Source organism: Notolepis coatsorum (assembly GCF_963971535.1).
Source record: "Notolepis coatsorum genome assembly, chromosome: 7".
Classification (NCBI taxonomy): Eukaryota; Metazoa; Chordata; class Actinopteri; order Aulopiformes; family Paralepididae; genus Notolepis; species Notolepis coatsorum.
Window position 1 is genome coordinate 132525944 of NC_140171.1, and position 21580 is coordinate 132547523.

The 21580-nt window shown below is 40.7% G+C and overlaps 1 protein-coding gene across 2 annotated transcripts in view; it reads right to left on the bottom strand.

Moving 5' to 3' along the window:
• The window catches only part of ube2o (ubiquitin-conjugating enzyme E2O), a 135666-nt gene that overhangs the window by 36473 nt on the left and 77613 nt on the right, over positions 1 to 21580 (bottom strand). Inside the window, exons 6-12 of one of the 2 annotated variants that reach the window (XM_084319058.1) lie at positions 21216 to 21359; positions 19540 to 19649; positions 12370 to 12520; positions 9278 to 9380; positions 7520 to 7694; positions 5814 to 5849; positions 3813 to 3968 (exon numbers count right to left, since the gene is read on the bottom strand). In XM_084319058.1, coding sequence (XP_084175184.1) covers positions 3813 to 3968; positions 5814 to 5849; positions 7520 to 7694; positions 9278 to 9380; positions 12370 to 12520; positions 19540 to 19649; positions 21216 to 21359 — 875 coding nt within the window. The remainder of the gene's footprint in view (positions 1 to 3812; positions 3969 to 5813; positions 5850 to 7519; positions 7695 to 9277; positions 9381 to 12369; positions 12521 to 19539; positions 19650 to 21215; positions 21360 to 21580) is intronic. The other variant, XM_084319059.1, reaches the window with a different exon arrangement.

Here is a 21580-nt window from a genome sequence, read left to right on the forward strand (position 1 = left end):
TTACTAAATAAGATGTAACACTTATGTTCTACTACTTGCAACAGTACCTGTCCTCCATGGTGAAGTTACGTCAGTGCTTACTGGCCGGTACACCACCAAGTTCAAGTTCAAGTTCCTTTTATTGCCACACGGCCAGGCCGGTGGAATTCGCTTCCTGCTTTGGCATGTAGTGTCTGCACCGTTGTTTTGACCAGGATTACGCTCCTTTCTGCCTCGGGTCTGCGTGCGCATATTTGTCATGACGACCTCGGCGAACAGGTCTATTCTCTGCACTACTTTTATTCCGTTTATTTTTATGATATTTGTACTGCTGTGAAGTGCTTTGGGCTGTAATTCTTGTATGAAAGGTGCTATACAAATAAAGTTGATCATTATTATTATAATTATCATCATCATCATCAAGAAAAGAGGGCAGGGTTTGAGATAGGTCAATTCACAGTACTAAACTGTATCGATTGTACTAAGCAGTATAGACTTGGCACATCAGTTTTGAGTCATTGAAGAAGAAATATTACACACTGAATGTACAATAAGAGCTGTAAGATGTTTTTATGCGTTAAAAATGCAGCAAATCAAGTCCCTTTGCTTTGACTTCTTGGTATTGAATTTTAGTATTGGGGAACTTCTCTAATACAGATACCCTATTTTAGACTGGTATCGGATCAGAATAGACTCATCCCTAAAGATAAATCATGAATGAGATTGTAGAAGTTGGTCAACAGAGTAGACAATAATAATCTACACCTGCCTAAGCGGTTGACCCAACACGTTTTCCCATCCAAACAGTTGAGCACAGTTTTAACCCGCGGAGCTAATGATGCTAATGATGGAGCATCACCGTCGGTTGTGTGATAGTAAAGGGCTAACCTTCTGTATTGTCACAGTGAAAGGGTTAACCGGCTGTCATGTGGCAGTGAAAGGGTTAACAGTGCGTGCCATTGTTCAATAAATAAGCAGTGGTTCAAACCTAAGTTAACAAACCTAAGTTAACTGAGCGCCGGACACTTTAAAAATCAAGATATTCTCGCAGCGGCCGATAAAGTAAAGGCCACTATCTAGCAGCGGAGCGTGGTGGGGGTCCTGGGGGCGTGAATATTAAAGGCAACCAACTTGTGTTCAGCTTTTCTCTGATTGGCCACGACTCCCCACCCCCTTTTGCCGTGAGCGCGGCAGAGGTCTCTGCATGCGACAAGAGGTCCCAAATGAAATGAATGAAGCGCGGAGCATAATGTATAATGTTATTTCGCGGAGCATAATGTATAATGTTATTTCGCGTTTGTAACGTCATAACATCAGTGGAGGCTGCTGACTGATTAACTAGAAACTGTACATTGTAACGTTATATAATGTATAATGTTATTTCGCGTTTGTAACGTCATAAACCAACTACCAGATTCACTCGTCACTGTACATCAGTGGAGGCTGCGTAACTGACTGATTAACTAGAAACTGCACATTGAGGGGGTTTGAATCACGCTACATCAGTGGAGGCTGCTGACCAGATTATTATTATATTATATTATATTATATATTAAATTATATTTTTTAAACATCCCCAACGCTGCAACACGCCCCCATTCCTCCCAGGTGTCAGGCGCCTCATTCGCTTCCATTCATTTTGGGGACCGCGTTCAAATATCATACTTCTGAAGTATAAACAAACTATACTGCTGTGACGATTTTGAATATCTTAACATGTATTTACGCCCATACAATTTTTTAGATGAATGATTGTGGATATGATATAGAAAACACATCATTATGATATTGTCAGATGGCGTTGTCAGATGTGTAGAATTCACCTACTTACAATTATTTTCATATAAAATACAATGGTGAGTGAGAAATGTATCTCCAGTGATAAAACCCAGTGCTCTATGATACACAGCGTGGATGGGCTTTCAGGTGGAGGGAGAGGCATGCATGTACATAATTTCACCATAATCAAATAGACATAATTGTGGATTATTGTACAATAGTCTTCTTACTGGCAGCAGAAAAGCATGATTTGTTTCTATACATATTTTTACTTTCAACTTTTTAGAAAGGTGTTCCACATGGCCCATGGCATGGGTGTAAAAAGAGAGCTTATTATTAATCAGTCAGCAGCCTCCACTGATGTTATGACGTTACAAACGCGAAATAACATTATACATTATATAACGTTACAATGTACAGTTTCTAGTTAATCAGTCAGCAGCCTCCACTGATGTTATGACGTTACAAATGCGAAATAACATTATACATTATGCTCCGCGAAATAACATTATACTCCACGCTTCATTCATTTCATTTGGGACCTCTGCCGCGCTCGCGGCAAAAGGGGGCGGGCGGTCACGTGGCCAATCAGAGAAACGCTGAACACAAGTTTGTTGCCTTTAATATTCACGCGTCCTGCGGTGGGGGAGGAAATGTCTTTTGTGGTGTCTTTTGTGGTGTCTGTAATAGTACAAGTTGGTTTTTATGTTCTGTATTTATTATTATAATACATTTTATTTATAAAGCGCTTTTCAAAACCCAAATACTCTGGATTATTTCTAATGTCGTTATTGTTGCTATTATTATTGTTGTGGTACTGTGTGGTCTTATTATTACTGTATTGTGTTGCCTTGTTTTAAGTTTAAAATGGAAAAAATATATCTATTTGATAATAAAAAAATCAAGATATTCTAGATTTTTGCCTTTATGTTGGCCCCCGAGCACACATTAATGGTAAAACGGTATCTTGTGTTACCTCTCTCTGCCACGCTGGGAACGGGATATGTGCTGCCATGCATTAAACCAATGGAGTCGGTCACCTTGTTTGCAGGACTATAACTATATTCTATATTATAGCTATGGATGCAATGCTATGGCCCATTTTACATCGAGTATCTATCGTTCAAGATGTGAAAAAGAAAAAAAATTTCCATCCATACATTCCTGTTTTATACCGTGGTGAATATAAGTATGTTTTAGAGCAGTTTAGGATAATTCCTGGGAGGCTAGTAATGGCCCTCAACATATATTATACTTAATCCATTGGCATTTCATCCCTATACACGCTACAATTAAGAATTCAAATGCATATGATCGGTATATAATGTTCCATCATGAATGCATGAAAGGTGTGGGGGGGTCATTTCTGATGAATTGATTGTCAATAACAGCATTTGTTAGTACAACAACATACGCTGATCAGGGCGATGGCTATGAAAACAAGGCACAATCAAGCTGAAATGTATGTTAAATTGCTCTTACCTGTGGCTGGTGGGATTCCAAAAAGAATATTCCAATTATTTGATTGCCATCTGGTAGATCGTATGTCCATTTGGCCCACGACATAACCCACCACAGCATAATGAATCGGGGGTCCCGAAAACTATTTAATGCGATCGGGTGAAGCCCTTGGTTCACGTTACTAGAAAAGTCCGCCCGGAGGCATTTCATCAACGCACAGCCCCATACACAGAGTCTCAAAGGACGTGCAACACCGGCTGCATACCACCAGGCGGCGGTATTGGACTTTTGCGATCTCAGACTCATTCCCTATGGTAACACCAGCCTTCCTGGATGGATAATGAATGGAAATAGCGAATAAAAGAAATAACGATCAAATAATGAGTATACTCATTGTTGGCGTCCAACGATTGGCGGCCAATAACGAGTATACTCGTCGTTAGCAGTGAATGAGTTTAAGGAACCAGCTACTAGGTTGGTTTCTTTTTTTGACTACATGTCATAGTGGGCAGGCCTGGGATATCGATACATGTCCACCTTCCTCAACTGGGAAGGACAGAGAGAGAGACGAGAGAGACAGAAGAGGAGCCTACCTGTCACCGGGCTTGAACTCGCGGGAGAACTTGGTCTTCTTCTTCTTGTGCTTCCTCTTCAGGTTGCGGATGGAGAGGGGGATGCTCTTCTTGCGGTTGGTTCCCAGGCCTCCGCTCTGAGAGGAGGCCGTGGAGCTCGCGGAGGAGGTCAGGGAGCTAGAGGGGGAGGGGGAGGTTATTCATTTTCACAGAAGACATACAGGGAGAAATAATATGAAATAATAAAAGAAACATGGTAACAAGAAGGAATATGACTGCCGCAGCAACAACAACAGGAATAATGAAAATGAATGGCTGCATTTCTATGGTTCTTTCCTAGTTTGTTATTTTTTTTAGTATTACTTTGATTATTATCTTAATATTTTGAAAATTGTTTTATGAACTTATTTCACTTTTGTTTTTTTTTATCCGATGATTTAATTCATGAGTTGAGGCCCCGTATAGGCCCATCTGGGTCTCTTGCCTCTACTCAGCACCTTTATACTGTACATACACTTTCTGTCATGGTCAATGTTTAGATTTTTTACTGTTTTGCTGAAATGGTGCAAAATAAAGACATTTTTATAAAAATCTAAATATTACAAGTACTACTCAATGTGCTTCACAATTGACCATATTCAGAGGTGCACACAGCGTCCGCCCAGAGGCTCCTTGGTGGCATTCTCACGTTCAGAGTATACATGAGGCTTTAGTGCCATGCTCAAGAGCACCAAGGACTTTGTTCACCGAGCTACACAGGAGAAGAATAGCGAGAAGACCTATAAATCAGTTAACTTTCACTACCAAAGGGTTAACCCTTTCACTGCGACAATACAGAAGGTACATGACAAAGGGTTAACCCTGTCACTACCACACTAACCTTATGTAGTGTGGTAGTGAAAGGGTTAACCTTCTGTAGTGTGGTAGTAAAAGGGTTAATATGTGAGAAAAGCCAAATCAAATGATTATTTAGACACTTATTTACTAGCTCATACTCAAACCCAGCAACATTTTGAAAAGCAGTGAATTCAATCAAAATCGTAAAGCCACTACTTCACTACCTACACATACTGTATAGTGACCGTCGTGATTTCTGAACAGAATGATATTTGCCTTGAATAAACACTTTGCTGACGCTGGACATCTATTTGAAAAGGAAGACAAAAGGCCCCTTCTTATTGATGAGTGTGTATTGGGGCGACATTGGCTCCAGAGGTAGAGCAGTCGTCTGGAAATCTGGAGGTTCCCGGTTTGATTCCCGCTCCTCCCGGGCAGGGTGTCGATGTGTCCTTGAGCAATACACTTAACCCCTAATTGCTCCCGATGAGCATGGTTGCCTCCGCCGTCAGTGTGTGAATGGGTGAGTGAATGTGAGTGGATAAAAGTGCTACATAAAAAAGCAGCCACAATGAACCATGATTCTCAGTTTCGACCCTTCTCTCATAATGATGTATTGCATTGCAAATCACTTATACCAGGAGTTCAACTGGAGAGGATAAATTTTTTTTCCTACTGTCCGCCCGAATTATCACAGAGAAATTCATGGATATATTTAATCCATCTTTCTATCTCAATGGGCCGTTTTCCTAGTGTTTGGAAGTCAGCAATGAGTTGGTAGGTAAATATTGGTTTGGATAGAAAGGCTTGTGACTGGTTTCAGAATTATTTTACATTATTGTGTATTGTATTGCTGGCTCTCTATAACTGGCCATTGATAACTTACAACTTTCCTTTAATGTTCAGGAAACTCTTATTAATAAAAAATAATAATAAACTGGTACTTAATACAAATAAAAGAAAATGCATGCCCTTGGCCTTTAACCTCTTAAGGCCTAGCCATATTTTCAGAAAATTTGCCTAAAAAGTACATACCCAAGTATAGATAGCAATCTTGCCAGCAAACCGCAACAAAAATGTATGAAAAACCTATGATTAGTAGGAAAAGGATTGTTGAATCAGTTTTGCCATCAGGTCCATCATTCTGCACTCAGATGTATTACTGGTGATAAATATGGTACTCACCACTGCATCCTGTTTGATAAAGTGGGCTGGTCTTCGCTGGCAGAGGGGAGAAATAAGCATTGGTAACGGTTTATCTTTAAGGCCATTGCCGGGGTAATTACCACCTTATATCGCAATGATGCTGGAATGGAACTATGGTCCCCATCTAACCCACTCGAATTAATGGCTTATGCTCATTAGGTCCACTGAGAACGGTCTGCACATGGAAAGTCAAGTCTTTCGTTTTAATGCCCCACTAACTTATGGACAATTTAAGCACATTATCACAAACCTCCCTGCATCAGTGTAATGCAACCGTTTGAACCAACTGCATTTTCTTGATTTTCTTTCCTCATCTGTGTTTTGTCCTATTTATTCAATGTGTAACTTTTACTGATTTCTTTCCTTGAATGAATCTGTGTTTTGACTATTTATTTATATTAATGTGTTTGTAATCTCAACATCATTGTAAATTAGGGCAACCCTCAATCATCTTCAGAGTTTAAATAAAGGTTGAAAGAATGAATGAATGAAGTTGACATGAGTTTCCTGAAACACTGCTTTCCTAACGGTTTGCACAACCTAGCTCTATTGACAAGCTATATACAAAGCTCTATAACAAACCACTGTGGCTTCTGTGGGTTAAGTCAAAACTCTTCCTAACTAATCATTGCAAGTTGTCATTGCGCTTTTGAAGGGATCAACAGAAAGCTCAGAGTCTCAACAAAGGCCAGTGGGGTGAAAACTGGCCTTTATACTGAAACACAGTATAAAATAAAATGACCATTTTCAATCCTCCAGTCGACAAACGCTCTGTGCTGCCACTACTGGTCGCCAATAAGATCAGTACCTTGACCAGACAGTTTAACAGTGATAATAATGTGTTTTATTGGTGACACAATGGTGTTTGTCGAGCTTTCCCAGAAAACCACAAAAGAACATCTTGACCGGAGGATTAGCAGCGGTTTGTGTTTTCACCCCACCGGACTTTGTCGACTCCTTCTGTTGATCCCTTCGAAAACACAAATGAGTCAGGACGTTTTTACTTAACCCTTTCAATACCACACTACAGAAGGTTAACCCTTTCACTACCACACTACAGAAGGTTAACATTTCACTACCACACTACAGACTGTTAACCATCTGTAGTGTGGTAGTGAACAGGGTAACCTTCTGTAGTGTGGTAGTGCAAGGGTTAACCTTTTGTAGTGTGGTATTGAAATGGTTAACCTTCTGTAGTGTGGTAGTGAAATGGTTAACAGTCTGTAGTGTGGTAGTGAAAGGGTTAACCTTATGTAGTGTGGTAGTGAACGTGTTAACCCTTTGTCGTGTGGTAGTGAAAGGGTTAACCTGTTGTAGTGTGCTTGTGAAAAGGTTAACCCTTTGTAATATGGTTGTGAAAGGGTTAACCCTTTGGTAATGTGGTTGTGAAAGGGTTAACCCTTTGATAGTGTGGTAGTGAAAGGGTTAACCAGAAGCCTCAGCAGTTCGTTCTATATACATACAAAGTACTGTGGTAGTGAACAGGTTAACCTTCTGTAGTGTGGTTGTGAAAAGGTTAACCCTTTGTAATGTGGTTGTGAAAGGGTTAACCCTTTGTAATGTGGTTGTGAAAGGGTTAACCCTTTGGTAGTGTGGTAGTGCAAGGGTTAACCAGAAGCCTCAGCAGTTCGTTCTAGATACATACAAAGCTTGTCAATAGAGCTCTAATGCACAGCCTAACCAACCTGGTGTCATCCGTGTCCTCCGCTCCCTCATCGTCCGCGTCCTGCTCCCCGGGCTCGGCCCAGGCGTCTTGGGGGTCCTGGCCGTGCTGCGCGGGGTCCGCAGGGCCGTTGTTGGGGTGCCGAGACGGGACGTCGGTGGAGTCCGTCTGGGAGGGGGGCTCAGATTTGTGCTCCCCTGGAGGTAGTGAGAGAGAAAAAGAAAGAAGGGATCTCCGTTTAGAGGAGGATCACGTGCGAGTGGATCATCCGTTTTTAACCCTTTCACTACCACACTACAGAAGGTTAACCCGTTCACTACCACTACAGAAGGTTAACCCGTTCACTACCACACTACAGATGGTTAACCTTTTGCAGTGAGGTAGTGAAAGGGTTAAAAGATTATCGTGATGGCATACAGTCAATGTATAGGTATCGTGTTAATGATCCATGCAAAGGTATGAATTTATACCAAGATTATACTTGTATTATTGAAATCCTATATTTATTTGAAAATATTACTTATATTTATATGATATTACAGCAGTAATAAAGAATTTGCGATGGAAATTGAAAATACATACTTCGACATAAAATAAGACGTTGTCACATTGTACTGGAAAACCAAATATAAAATACAGTTATACTGGAAAAACAGTATTGTGGTATGATATCTTGGCCATATTGCACCAACGCTAATCAAGGGGCCCCATCACTGGGAAGAATAACTCAGTTTCTTAACACATTGAGTGCCAACAACAAGAAATCTCGTTGTTGGCCGCCATGCGTTGAGTGCCAACGACGAGAAACCTTGTTATTTAATCGTTATTGCTTTTATTAGCAATATCCATTCATTTTTCATCAATCCAGCCTCACGTTATCATTGGGACTGGCTCTGACCTCGAGGGGCAAATACCGCCCCTATCGTCTCCCGGATGGTATTGCACCCATTGGATTGGACTCAATGGAAATGCATGGGGGGGGGGGGAACCCGGATTCCACATTTTACTTCTCAGGCAATGTAACCCAAGACTACTGCATTCATTGGGGACCCTCAGAGCAGCGTGGAATATGTGTTTCGAGTACATAACGTTGGATCAATAAACGCGATCGATATTTGGAATGGCGATCAGGAATTGGAATAATCTTTTTGCAGAACATCTGATGTGAGGTAAGGAATCTATTTTACCAGTCTTGGGGTAATCCCATGTTTTTTCACATATTTCACAACGTGTCCCCTATGCGTGTATATGACGTTAGCGCTGACCAGGTCATAGATAATCGATTTTTCAGCCCGCTTCTCTAGCGTGCATAAGTACACATATACTATCGATAATCTAGCGTTTATTTGAAAACTATTCATAAATCAGCCGGAAAATGACAACGTGTTGTGTGTATTCCACTAAAGGGCGATTCCTGCGGAATCTTAAATTCTTTTCTAGAAATTTTCAAAACGGAATAAAATGGAAATGTACCGATGAAAAAACAATCCGTTTCGTACATGTTGACTGCAAGCAAGTCATTGATAAGCGACGGGCGTATTAGACACATAGCCATAATATAGAAATAGCTCCACGAAAATCATGAAATATCGGAAAATCAGTCTCAAAAGGTTGGCATTCAAGCAATAAATCGTGCGCCCCCTGCTGGCACTCAATGTGTTAATGGAACTTGAATCATCTTATGACACTCCTTTGCATGGAGATAACAGGTTAATGACAACAACAACTCTACTAGCTTCTGTGATGATGATATGCAATAAGAGAAGGTGTGCGTTTGTACCATCTGGGTTCACCGTTTTCTCTGCAGAGTGCTGATTGGCACCTTGTATGTCAGCATTTTCTGTCGTCTTCTTCCCCGATTCCTTCTTGAACATTCTTTTCAACTGCAGGAGCAACAAAACGCACAGAATATTTGTGGAACATCAGGTTCAGCACTGAAATGCAGGGTTCCCACAGACATTGCTAAATTAAATTCAATGACTTTCAAGTACTTTTCCAAGCACAATTTTTCATTTTAAAAAGGGCATTTAAAGGATACAATTCACTTTAAAATGCAGTTTTTTTTGTATTGAAAATAAATCTGATCCAATATTTATGGCTTAAAACCAATTTAGTTACAGTTTAGATAAAACAATTATATTTCATTCATAATTCAGAACATTTTTATCATGGGTGAACAAAACTGCGAATGGTTGATTTGAATTTCAAGGACTTTTTAACACCTTGTTAAAATAAATGGGCTGTTTAAGGAATTCCAGGCCTCGACTTTTTTTTGTAAAACAAATCAAGCACTTTAAGCACTTCAAGGACCTTGTGCGAACCAGAGTAGATATTTACAAGGGGAATCTGAACAGCCAGAGCACACACAGGACAGGCAAAGCATCTTCCGTCAGACATCGTTTATTTACCTTGTGACACAGAGTTTTTGGAGTGGAAAAAAAAACCTAAGGAAAAAAGAAAAAAAAGAAAGAAATAGGCCGGAGCAATAACCTGAGAGGCACAACAGGGAAAGAGGCTCAACACAGAAAACAATGCACACACATTAGTGATGCGTGGGACGACCCACTACGCCAGCCATTCTAACCGCGGGGTGCGGCTGGGTTTACAGCCAGGAAAGGCCGTGTGCGTGAAGGTTGACCAGCTGGCGGGCAGGTTCAATGAAGAAAATGCATTCATAAAAATAAGAAACGTCCGGTGCAACTCATACATAAGCAGGCCGGCCCGCTGCAAGAAATGACATGATTCGAAAGTGATGATTTTATCCCGTTGTATTCAGATCACAAGGTGACAAGATGTGCAAACGTTGGGCACTGGTTATATTAGTGTCATCTCTGAAGCGGTGCTAAATACGGACAAATGCTCAATGCCCTTGAGAAGTTCAGGTATTCTTGGAGAAGGCGGAACAAGTTAACTATATATTTTCAGGAGGCACAAAGGAAGAGAAGCGAAAAGGAGAGTTGAAAATTAGCAAGGAAGGGTCGAAGGGTCAAGGTTCGTTTGGGAAGGATTTGGTGTAGATTTGGATGATAGCAGTGCCGACTACGTTGTGAGATTGTGAGAGAGAGACTGTCTGTAAAGATGGGAGACTTCAAATATGACACGACACGTGTTATAGGGGTAAATTAGTCTAACATTGCGATCTGGGTGGCTGCTGTGCAAAGCTAAAAGAGCACATATAGCTGATTACTGATTACTATATTTTGTATGTAACTCATGATAAGGTCCTGGGGTGGGTGTGGGGGAGCGAGCGAGTGCCCATTTTTATTTTTTTTGTATCCGTCTCTATTATTGTCTTGTCATTATTGTAATAAGTTACTGTCCCGTGATCTCTTTTTATGCATTATTATTATTATTATTATTATTATTATTATTATTATTATTATTATTATTATTATTATTATTATTATTATTATTATTATTATTATTATTATTGTATTGTGTTGTGTCTTGTTTCATGTGGAAAAAAAATAAAATAAAAAGATTTGGTCACAAAAAAATAAATATGACACGCCATACAGTACACGCAAACAGAGCCCGCCTAGTTAACCCTTTCACTGCCACACGACAGGAGGTTAACCCTTTACTATCACACAATAGTGTGATAGTAACCGTCGGTTGTGTGGCAGTGAAAGGGTTAACCTTCTGTGTATTGTCGCAGTGAAAGGGTTCACCGTTTGGTAGCGCGGCAGTGAAAGGGTTAAACAGTTTGTCCACAACTCTTGTGTATTTTGGTTCCATTTAACCCTCTCACTACCACACTACATACGGTTAGTGTGGTAGTAAAGGGTTAACTTTCTGTAGTGTGGTAGTGAAAGTGTTAACCCTTTGTCGTGTGGCAGTGAAAGGGTTAACATTATGTATTGTCAAAGTGAAAGGGTTAAACATTTTGGTAGTGTGGTCGTGAAAGGGTTAATACTTGGGTGCAAGGGGTTCATGATTCCAGGACGTGTGTAGCTTTTCTCCAACGCGTCAGTGTTTCCTGGTTCCCGTTTTGCGCTCTGATTGGCCAGGTCATGTGACATGTGCGCCAATCGTGGGACGGCAAGTTCTGCGCCTATTTCCTGGTCGAACAGCCTGCAAACGACCTAACGCCTAGTTTATCACTGGTTAAGCTTAGGCGACTCTTTCGAAGTTGGTTAAGGTTAGAGTTTGGAATCAGGGCAGGCGTTCTATCGCCATGCTCTAAGACAAACTCTAACCTTAACCAACTTCGAAAGAGCGCCTAAGCTTAACCAGTGTAGAAACTTGCGGTCCCACGATTGGGCGTACATGTCACATGACCTGGCCAATCAGAGACGCGGAAACACGAACGCGTTGGAGAAAGGCTTCAAGCTTCAAGGACTTTTAAATGATGGCGCTGCAGACACCAACAGCGTCATTCCAAGCGGGAAAGAAAGGCAGGCCCTGGCCACAGTGCATTTTGTATGTGCAGGGTGCACATTTCCACTTCCACTTCAACAGTTCCATACAGTTTAGTGGTTGTGGATGGGTCATAACTAGGGATGTCTGATATTATCGGCCTACCAATATTATCGGCCGATATTGGCATTCAAATGTAACATCGGAACTTATCATCATTACCGGTACATTTTATTTTTTTTGTTAACATTTATTTAGTTTTTATTTACCCAGGCAAGCAAGTAAGAACAAATTCTTATTTTATTTATTGTGAAAAGTATGCATAATGTTGTGTTTTTTGGGGGGGGGGGGGGGGGGGGGGAGGGGACCCTGCATATATCGGTATCAGAAATTAAGAGTTGGACAATATCAGTATATCGGATATCGGTAAAAAAGTCAATATCGGACATCCCTAGTCATAACCAATAATGGGACAACAAAAATCTGACCCACATATCACTGACACATGCATACCTTCCTGGCCATGGGGTCTTCAAGCATGACAGGGCAAGCCTCAGGACCATCACAGGAGATGCGTGTGGCATCTCCCTTGGCAGGGAACACGTAGAGCGCCCTCTCTCCCAGCTGCCTCTGGGTGTGGTCATAGTAGCCCAGACGCCTCACCCTGGAGGAGACAACAGATAGTGGAACAAGTTTACGCCGTAGTGCTGTGGAGTTACTGCGCGCATGTATAGAAACTTGTGTATTTTACTATTGTACCACAAATAGGACACAATAGTCGTAACATATTTACTGGTTGGTTGTCTTAACACTTTGGGTGCTGTGTTGTTTTCGGGGCCCATCTATTCAGTGCCACACTATAAACGATAGGAGTCCGTCACCTTGTTTGTAGAGCTATAACTATATTCTATATTATAGCTATGGATACAATACTATGGTCATTTGACACTGAGTTACTTCCGGTCAAGATGCAAAAAAGAAATATTTTTCCCATCCATACGTTCCCGTTTTATACCGTGGTGAATATAAGTATGGTTTTAGAGTGGTCTAGGGTAATTCCTGGGAGGCTGGTAATAGCCCGCAACATGTATTATACTAAATGCATTGGCATTTCGTCCCTACACACGCTACAATTGAAAAATCAAATGCATATGATAGGTATTGGGCAACTGGGCAACTACACCTCGTCCACCCTGTCTCTCAGCACCGGCGCCCCGCAGGGTTGCATACTCAGCCCATTACACCCTGCTCACACATGACTGTTCCCCCTCCTACCCCTCCAATTACATCATCAAGTTCGCAGACGATACCACAGTTGTGGGTCTCATAGCAAACAACAATGAGTCTGCCTACAGGAGGGAGGTGGAAGACCTTACAGCCTGGTGTGACAACAACAACAACCTGGCGCTCAACATAAAGAAAACAAGAGAGATCATAGTGGATTTCAGAAGATCAAGGACTGACCACTCCCCTCTGCTCATCAACAACAAGGTAGTGGAGAGGGTCACAGAGTTCAAGTTCCTGGGTCGCAGTGAGTGAGACCCTGTCCTGGAGCACCAACACCGCCTCAGTGATCGGGAAAGCTCAGCAACGCCTATACTACCTAAGGAAGCTGAAGCAGGCTGGCCTGCCACAAAATCTCCTCGTCAACTTTTATCATTGTGCGGTTGAGAGTGTGCGGACCTACGGTGTGTGTGTGGTTTTCCAGCTGCACAAAGGCAGAGCAAGAGGCTCTACAGAGGGTGAAGGCGGCAGGCAGGATCGTCGGGACTCCTCTACCAAACATCACCTCCGTCTTCACCTCCCGCTGCCTCCACCGCTCCAAGTGTATTATTAAGGACCAGTCTCACCCAGCACATCACCTCTTTCAGCTCCTTCCCTCAGGGAGGAGATACCGGTCCATACATGCGAATAGTTCAAGACTTATGAACAGCTTTTTCCCCCAAGCAGTCAGACTGTTAAACTCTCATTGACTGTCCCCTCACATGCACCATGCACTTACCTGGACTTGATAACCACTATGTTACCGCTCATCATGCACTTTATTATTTAAAATATTCTGTTATATGTACAGTGTTATGTGTTTCATGTATGTATATATTGTACTACGGTCTGTGGGAGCTCCCCTGAAATTTCGTTGTATACTTGTGTGCAATGACAATTAAAAGTATATTCTAGTCTATTCTATTCTATTATGTTCCATCATGAATGCATGAAAGGGGGGGGGGGGGGGGGGTCAACGCAAAATTGATATCATATAGCCCTTACCTTGACTAGGATGTACCCCAAAAAGAATATTCCAATTATCTTAACGCCATTCCAAGTATTGATGTCCATCGTGTCGCCAACATAATCCATCCCACAACACCGATCGGGAGTATTTGATTCTTCTCAATCCGAGTGTTATAACCGCTCGTCTTGCCCGGAGAAAAAGAGCCGAGCCGGACCCATATAATCGACGCACAGCCCAAGACACAAGGTTTCAAAGGGTGCTCGATACCGCCGCCTGGTAGGATGTGGCCGGTACTGCACCTTCGGAGTCCCAGTATGCTTTTTTTTCTTTTTTAACAATATATTTATTGGGTTTTAGTTTTTCACCCCGTTCTCCCTCCCCTAACCCCACCCCACACAAAATAATAATTAACTTCAAAAACAGGTTCACATAGGAAGGATACAGATTTAAATAAAAAATAAACATAAATAAATAATAATACAACCAAAATGTTTTACACATTAAGTAAAGGGTGTTTGTCGTTTTTACACAATAATAAGAGTTGTCCCACAGTACTCCCCCTAATCCCGTTCTTGTTGAAGCAAGTTCCCAACATTCGTATTATGCTTTAAGAAGTACACAAATGGTCCCCAGGCATTATCAAAAATGTTTTGTTTACGTCTAACAATATACACCATCTTTTCCATTGACATATTTGAAGCCATTTCTTTAATCCACATACCAATTCTTGGTCCATCAAAATTTTTCCAATTAAGAGCCATTACACGTTTTGCTTGTAATATGCACATATCTATAAATCTAAACTCTTTGCGTTGTAGATGTGGGGTGGTAGGATATAAACCAAGAATAAAAAGCTTGGGATTCAATGGCAACTTCTTTGATAAGATTTGATCGATCAGATCAATAACATCTTGCCAGAAGGTTTTCACTTTCACACATTCCCATATGCAGTGGAACAGTGTCCCCCTTTCCTCACTACACTTGATACAAGTATCTGGAATATTATCATTAAACTTATGCAATTTAACAGGAGTTATATATGTACGCATCAGCCATTTATATTGTATACGTTTTAGGTTGCTACTGACTGTCTGACTCTGTGCCTCTTTACATGCCACGCTCCATTCTTCTAAAGATATTTCCTCCTCTATGTCTTCGTTCCATTGATTCAGTTTTGATACAGATGATTCATCTGAACCAGATACAAATAAGTCGTATAGCATTGAAATTATACCTTTACCATAACAGTGTCTAGTGACTGCTACCTCTAAGATGGAAATGTTCGGTATATCCAATGAATGGTTCTGAGATGATATAAAACTCCTTAGCTGAAGATATTTAAAAAAGTGATGTTTCAGAATATCATATTTTGTAGATATTTCCGCAAAGGACATGAATACTTCATCCTCCTCCCTGTATACGTCTTGCCCCAGTATGCCTTTTACAGGCAACATACCGCTCCCTGACATTGAATAGGGTATTAAGATCGGAAAAAAGGAAAAACGACCCAGAAACATGTTCACACGTGATTGGCACTAGTGCACTGCATCCCTGCGCGAGCCCGACGGGGCCCTACCCGACGGGTTCGGGCTGGGTAGGGCTTTGTTTTTAAATAAATAATTCGGGCTCGGCCGGGCAGCGCCCTCTTTATTTAATTTTTTTGCTCGCTCGCTATACTCATAACTAGGGTTATAGGATAACCTTACGGTTTCACTTTCATTTTTGCGTAACGTAGTGCTGTCATCAGAGAGTGAAAGCCTCGTGTCTGAGGAGTCAAGATGTATAAGTTAACAGATAAAATAGTAAAGGGAAAACTGCATTTTTGGAAACATTTGGATGTAATTACCACAGCCCGCAGGGAGAACTCGAGGGGAGTAGAACAGTGATGAAGCCCTCAGGTGGATGATGAACAAATTAACCGGACAGAAGTGGCATAGGTTGTTTGAAGTTGGAATATAGCCAGTTGGCGAACGTTTTAATTTGTTCTTGGATGTATGTAGCCGGTTGGCGAAGTTTTGTTAACGTTGTTCAACAGGCAGACCTATTGGACATTTTCGTTTTTGTTTATTTATTAAGTTAATATATAAACAGTGTTTCGAATATCTAAAACAAAAAAAATTATATTGGCTATAATATAATGCTAGTTAGTTTTCAGCGTGATATGCGCCCATCTGTTATTTAGGCAGACCTATTGGACATTTTCGTTTTTGTTAATTTATTAAGTTCATATAAAACCGTGTTTCGAATATAAAAAAAAAAAAAAAAAAAAAACCTGGTTTTCATTCAGACTAGGGCTTCAAATGTTGCATTACAGTCAGGCTTATCGTCGGGCAGGGCCTGAACGTCATGGGCTCGGGCTGGGCACGGGCTTAATTTCAAGGCCCTTGCAGACCACTAATTGGCACTCAACGGTTGGGGCCCAGAAACATGTTAACACATGATTGCCACTGAGGGTTAACTCAGTTGAGCACCACCAATTCAGATGAAATTCAATAATAGTGCACAAGAAAAGCCCATAGAAGGCAATGCAAGACAAACATTTAGAATACAATCTAGAATAGGGGAAATGGGACAGATTGTGTTAAGTTATTGTTACGGATTTGTTAAAACATCATGTAGAGGGGAAAACAAACTCATTGAAGACTGTATGACTGTAACACTGCATGCAAAGTGGGTTTGATCTACTACCAACTGCATAGTCCTTCCTGAGACTATGGACAGGTCTTTACAGTGGGCCTATGCCATGTTGCCACCCCTTTACTAGGAAATAATGCCTGTTGGCTGAAAATGATGTAACATGACTATAGGGAGGTGTAGTCTGACGTCACTTTAGTTTCCCACGCGGTCCACCTGTATAGGGATTTATCATTGGGCAAATGTATTATCGGCTATTATTATAGTAATAATTCTGCCTCATGAACATTGGCAAGCTTTCCATTTTTGCACAAAATTTGTTCCCTTCCATCACTAACATTATTGTTTATTGCATTTTTGGTTGAAATAGAATTATATTATACTTAATTATTTTACGATTAATTGCCAATTGTTTCATGTTGAACTATAGATTGTGGATGAATACACACAGACAGGTACACCATGCCAATGTTCATGGTTTATTTGTTTTAAACGAGACAATTTAGAAATGTGTCCATTGGAAATACATTGCAATTTCAAGCGAGGTGGACCGGCCGGAAACAACAATGACGTAACCACTACACCTCCCTATTGCATCGCCACTGTGAAATAAATTGTAAATATCAGTGGGCCCAATCAAGAGCAGTATTGTGGCACCAACAAGGGTGCCCACTGCCCGGGCAAACTGGAATGCTTATTTTCTGTTTTACGCTATTAGATATCCACCGATTTGAATAAAGGAATGCTAAATACATTATACATTCCCTAATAGATAGTGTGTAGGTAAATGAAAATGTATGTGTCTGATAAGGATATATTATTAGAAGATTGAATAATTGGTTGATATAAACATAGATAATGTATGAAAAAGCTAAATTGTATATTATGCTGTATTGTATTATGAGTATATTGTTGTATTGTATTATGAATTGAATAAGAGTATGTATTGTATTAGGAATTGATTAGGAGTATGTATTGTTGTATTGTATTATGAATTGATTAGGAGTATGTATTGTTGTATTGTATTATGAATTTATTAGGAGTATGTATTGTTGTATTGTATTATGAATTTGATTAGGAGTATGTATTGTTGTTTTAATGCCATGCGAATGTTTGCGAGTGTATACCGTCTGTAACTGTATTTTACGTGTTATGGAACCCAGGAAGAATGGGGATGCAAATAAACGTATAAACTACCTGCAGAGGCCCGAGTATCAATAGTTAAGATGGATGTCTTACCCAGAATCAACTTCAGCTCAATGCTACCGTTACCACCCCCCCCCCCCCCCCCCCCCCCCCCCCCCCCTGCTGGTTACTGGAAAAAATTACACCCCGCCGCATATAAATTTATTTGGAACAACAAACCTCCACGAATTAAAAGATCCACCGCACAGAGAAACAAAGCCGACGGAGGTTTAGCATTTCCAGACTTCTACCACTATTTTAAAGCGTACTCTTTAAGACCACTGATCACCTGGTTTGATTCTCAAGCATCTGTATCCTGGAGAACATTAGAAGAAAACATAGTGGCACCACAGAGACTGCAGGATGTAGTATACACCAACTTATCAATTATTACACATGTGATCCGGATATGGCGTGACACAGAAAAAATGTACTAACCTACATAAATGGCATAGCCATTCTCCCATATTTAATAACAATGCACTCCTTATTGCACAACGACCTATCAGATTTCCCAAATGGGAAAAGAAGGGCATACATACTTTGGGAGATATCTTCAATGACCGGGGTTTCTGTAGCTATCAAGATATACATAACAAATTTAACCTCACCAGCTCCACATATTATTTCTATCTACAGTTATTAGCAACTTTGAAGGCTCATGGAGTCCCATTAAAGATACCACTTGAGCACCACAGATATCACAAATTATTTTATGAAAAGGAGACCTCGAGAGGCTTCGTCTCTGACTTTTATCGTCACTTACTTATGTCTTCGTATGAAGTCCTTCCCCTAGACTCAGTTTAGAGGAAGGATATACCAGACTTTGAAGTAGATTTTGATTGGGCTGAAGTCTGGGCAAACGTTCGGCTATCGTCACGCAACCCGGATCATCAACAGATTAATCTTAATTTTATTCATAGGACTTACCTGACTCCTATACGACTGAACCGAATGGGGCTTAAACAAGACTCTCGATGTTCCTTATGTTTAAACGGTGATAGTGGTACATTTATGCATATGTATTGGGAATGCCCTCCTGTTAAGATATTTTGGGTAGAAGTAACCACGCTATTATCAGAATGTTTATTTCTGACAATACCTGTACTGCCTTCTGTATTGTTGCTGAATAATGTCTCTCAGTTATCACACTTTGTACATGTAAAGAGGCTAATCTTGTCAGGTCTTACGGCTGCCAAAAAGCTAATAGCATCACGCTGGATTCAACCGGATAAAATGTGCCGGAGGGTATGGATTCTTACCTATCTTGATGTGATTTATCTAGAGATATCTACCGCACGAATTCTAGGGGTTAATGAAGCCAGCATAGCAATCTGGTCAGATGTGGTGGAGAGGATAAAGCATTACTATATGAACTTTTAGTCCTTGGTGTCAAACGGTATAATGGATGCTATCCAAGAGGGGGTCCTGTGGGGAAGAGCGAGCAAGAGCATAGTATATGTATTGTAATTAATTTGTGTATATTTTTAATCTACATCTATTTTGATTTAAAAACTGGGCTGCCATTATTGTTAGTATTATATCGGTAATAGTCCTGTGATTTATAGTGGATTTCTACTGTTAATGTTCGTGTGTAATGTATTAAAAAAAAAAAAAAAAAAAAAAACTACCTGCAGAGGTTTTCCTGCGCGATTGTGGAGGCAGGAGGGTAGACGCTGTCCGAGCCTTTAGGAGAGTAACTCTTAGTGATCCATGTCACCTTCAGCTCAACCACCTGAACCTGAGGACGGCGACATCACACAAGACGCTTCATTAAAATGAACAACTAATAAAACCCACCAGACATGATGGCAGTCCTACTGATCATACAAGAACTACGCTGCCGATGGGATGACGAAATACATCGACGCACGACTCTGGATGATGATGATGAAACACGTTACTGTAGGGTGGGGAGATTGATGTGATCACATTAGTGGTTCTCAACAAGGGGTTCAGGGTTCCACAGGGTCCCCAGAATAATGGGGAACAGTTTAATTTCACTATAATTTCATTGAGTAGAAGTTAGCCCGATATATACAATACACTGGAGACTATTGTGAACATAAGTTTCACTTTCTCCACTACTAGTTTCATTATCTCCTACAATATAGACAGTTATGGAACTCTGGGCTTAATCACATCTAACAAGCAAAGTCTTCTAAGTTAAGAGGGACCTGAGACAGATTCTAGTCAAATGGTGGTCCCTGGACTATCGATTTGGGGGTTCTTGACGTGAAAAAGGTTGAGAACTGGCCGCAATACATTAACACAGATGCAATGCCGGGCACTAGATGTGTTTTACAATGGGAACTATATGAAACTTAAATCAGCGTTTTCATCAGCGTTTTCATCATCATAGTGCCTCAGTATGGAACAGGCTCATCAAACCATACAATACCTGCATGTACTGTACAGTACAAAGAAATATGGTTACTTTCACTTGGGCCCATTTGCATCGCCAAATTCATTAAACTAGGGCTGCACAAATACCGAAGTATCAGATATCGGTCAGATACCAGGCTAAAATAGGGTATCGTATCGCAGAATTTCCCCAAGGGGGTCAATAAAGGAATATCTTATCAATACTAAAATCCAATACCAAGAAATGTGTAACATGCTAGAAATCAAAGCAAAGTTACTTGATTTGCTGCATCTTTAACAGATAGAAGCATATCTCTAACTCTAATAGGAAAACAGGTATTATAGATCAATCATTTTTGTCCAATGACCCCAACCAAACAGATTATATAGACTACCGTAATTCCTCTAATAGTAACCGGGTCTCAAATACAAGCCGGGTCTCTATTAATGGCCGGGTGCGCTCTTGAGCTAAGCAATTATAAGCCGGCCTCCTAATACAAGCCGGGTTACTAATATACTGAGCTGCATACTGAGCTAGTTACTTGATTTCACTTTGAAAACGTTGAAATGACCAGTGACTACCTGTAATTGCACTGTTTACTATTTCATACAGTACTTGGTTTCAATAAATGAACCCAGTACATTTTACTGGGTTCAAACTGACACAAAATGTTGATTTATTCATTATGATCCGTTTGAAAATGTGAAATATAGGCCTCCCTCTTATACAGGCCTCCTCCTAATACAAGCCTGGTACCCGCTACAGTTGAAACAAATACAAGCCGGGGTTACTATTAGAGGAATTACGGTATATACTATACACTGAACGTTTAGTACTCTGAATATGTATGGGCAGTGAAGAAATGGTATCCCTAAATTAACCTGAATGCATACTATGAGGGATGCAAAATGGCCACAGGTAGAAAGATTCTCCTCCTCTTACCTCCTCCACCACGACCCTGAACTTGCTCTTCTTGCTGAGGACAGGTTTGACGCCCGACAGCCACTGTACGTTGGAGAACACTTTGGCTGGACCAATCAGGACCTGGCCTGGGTAGAAACCATAGGCCTCATCGAAAAACAGACCCTGATAAACACAACACAACAACTGTGTTAAGTATAGAAGACTGATTGAATGACGTTGATTGATTGATTACCGGTACTTGTGTGGGTGTTACCAGATATGTATCCATGTTGAATAAAGCGTGCAACAAAATATTATGTTAATTTTGATTCAACAATAGTGCAACATTTCTTGCACAAAAGATGCAAACCACACGTTGGTAGGATTTAACATGAGAAGATGCA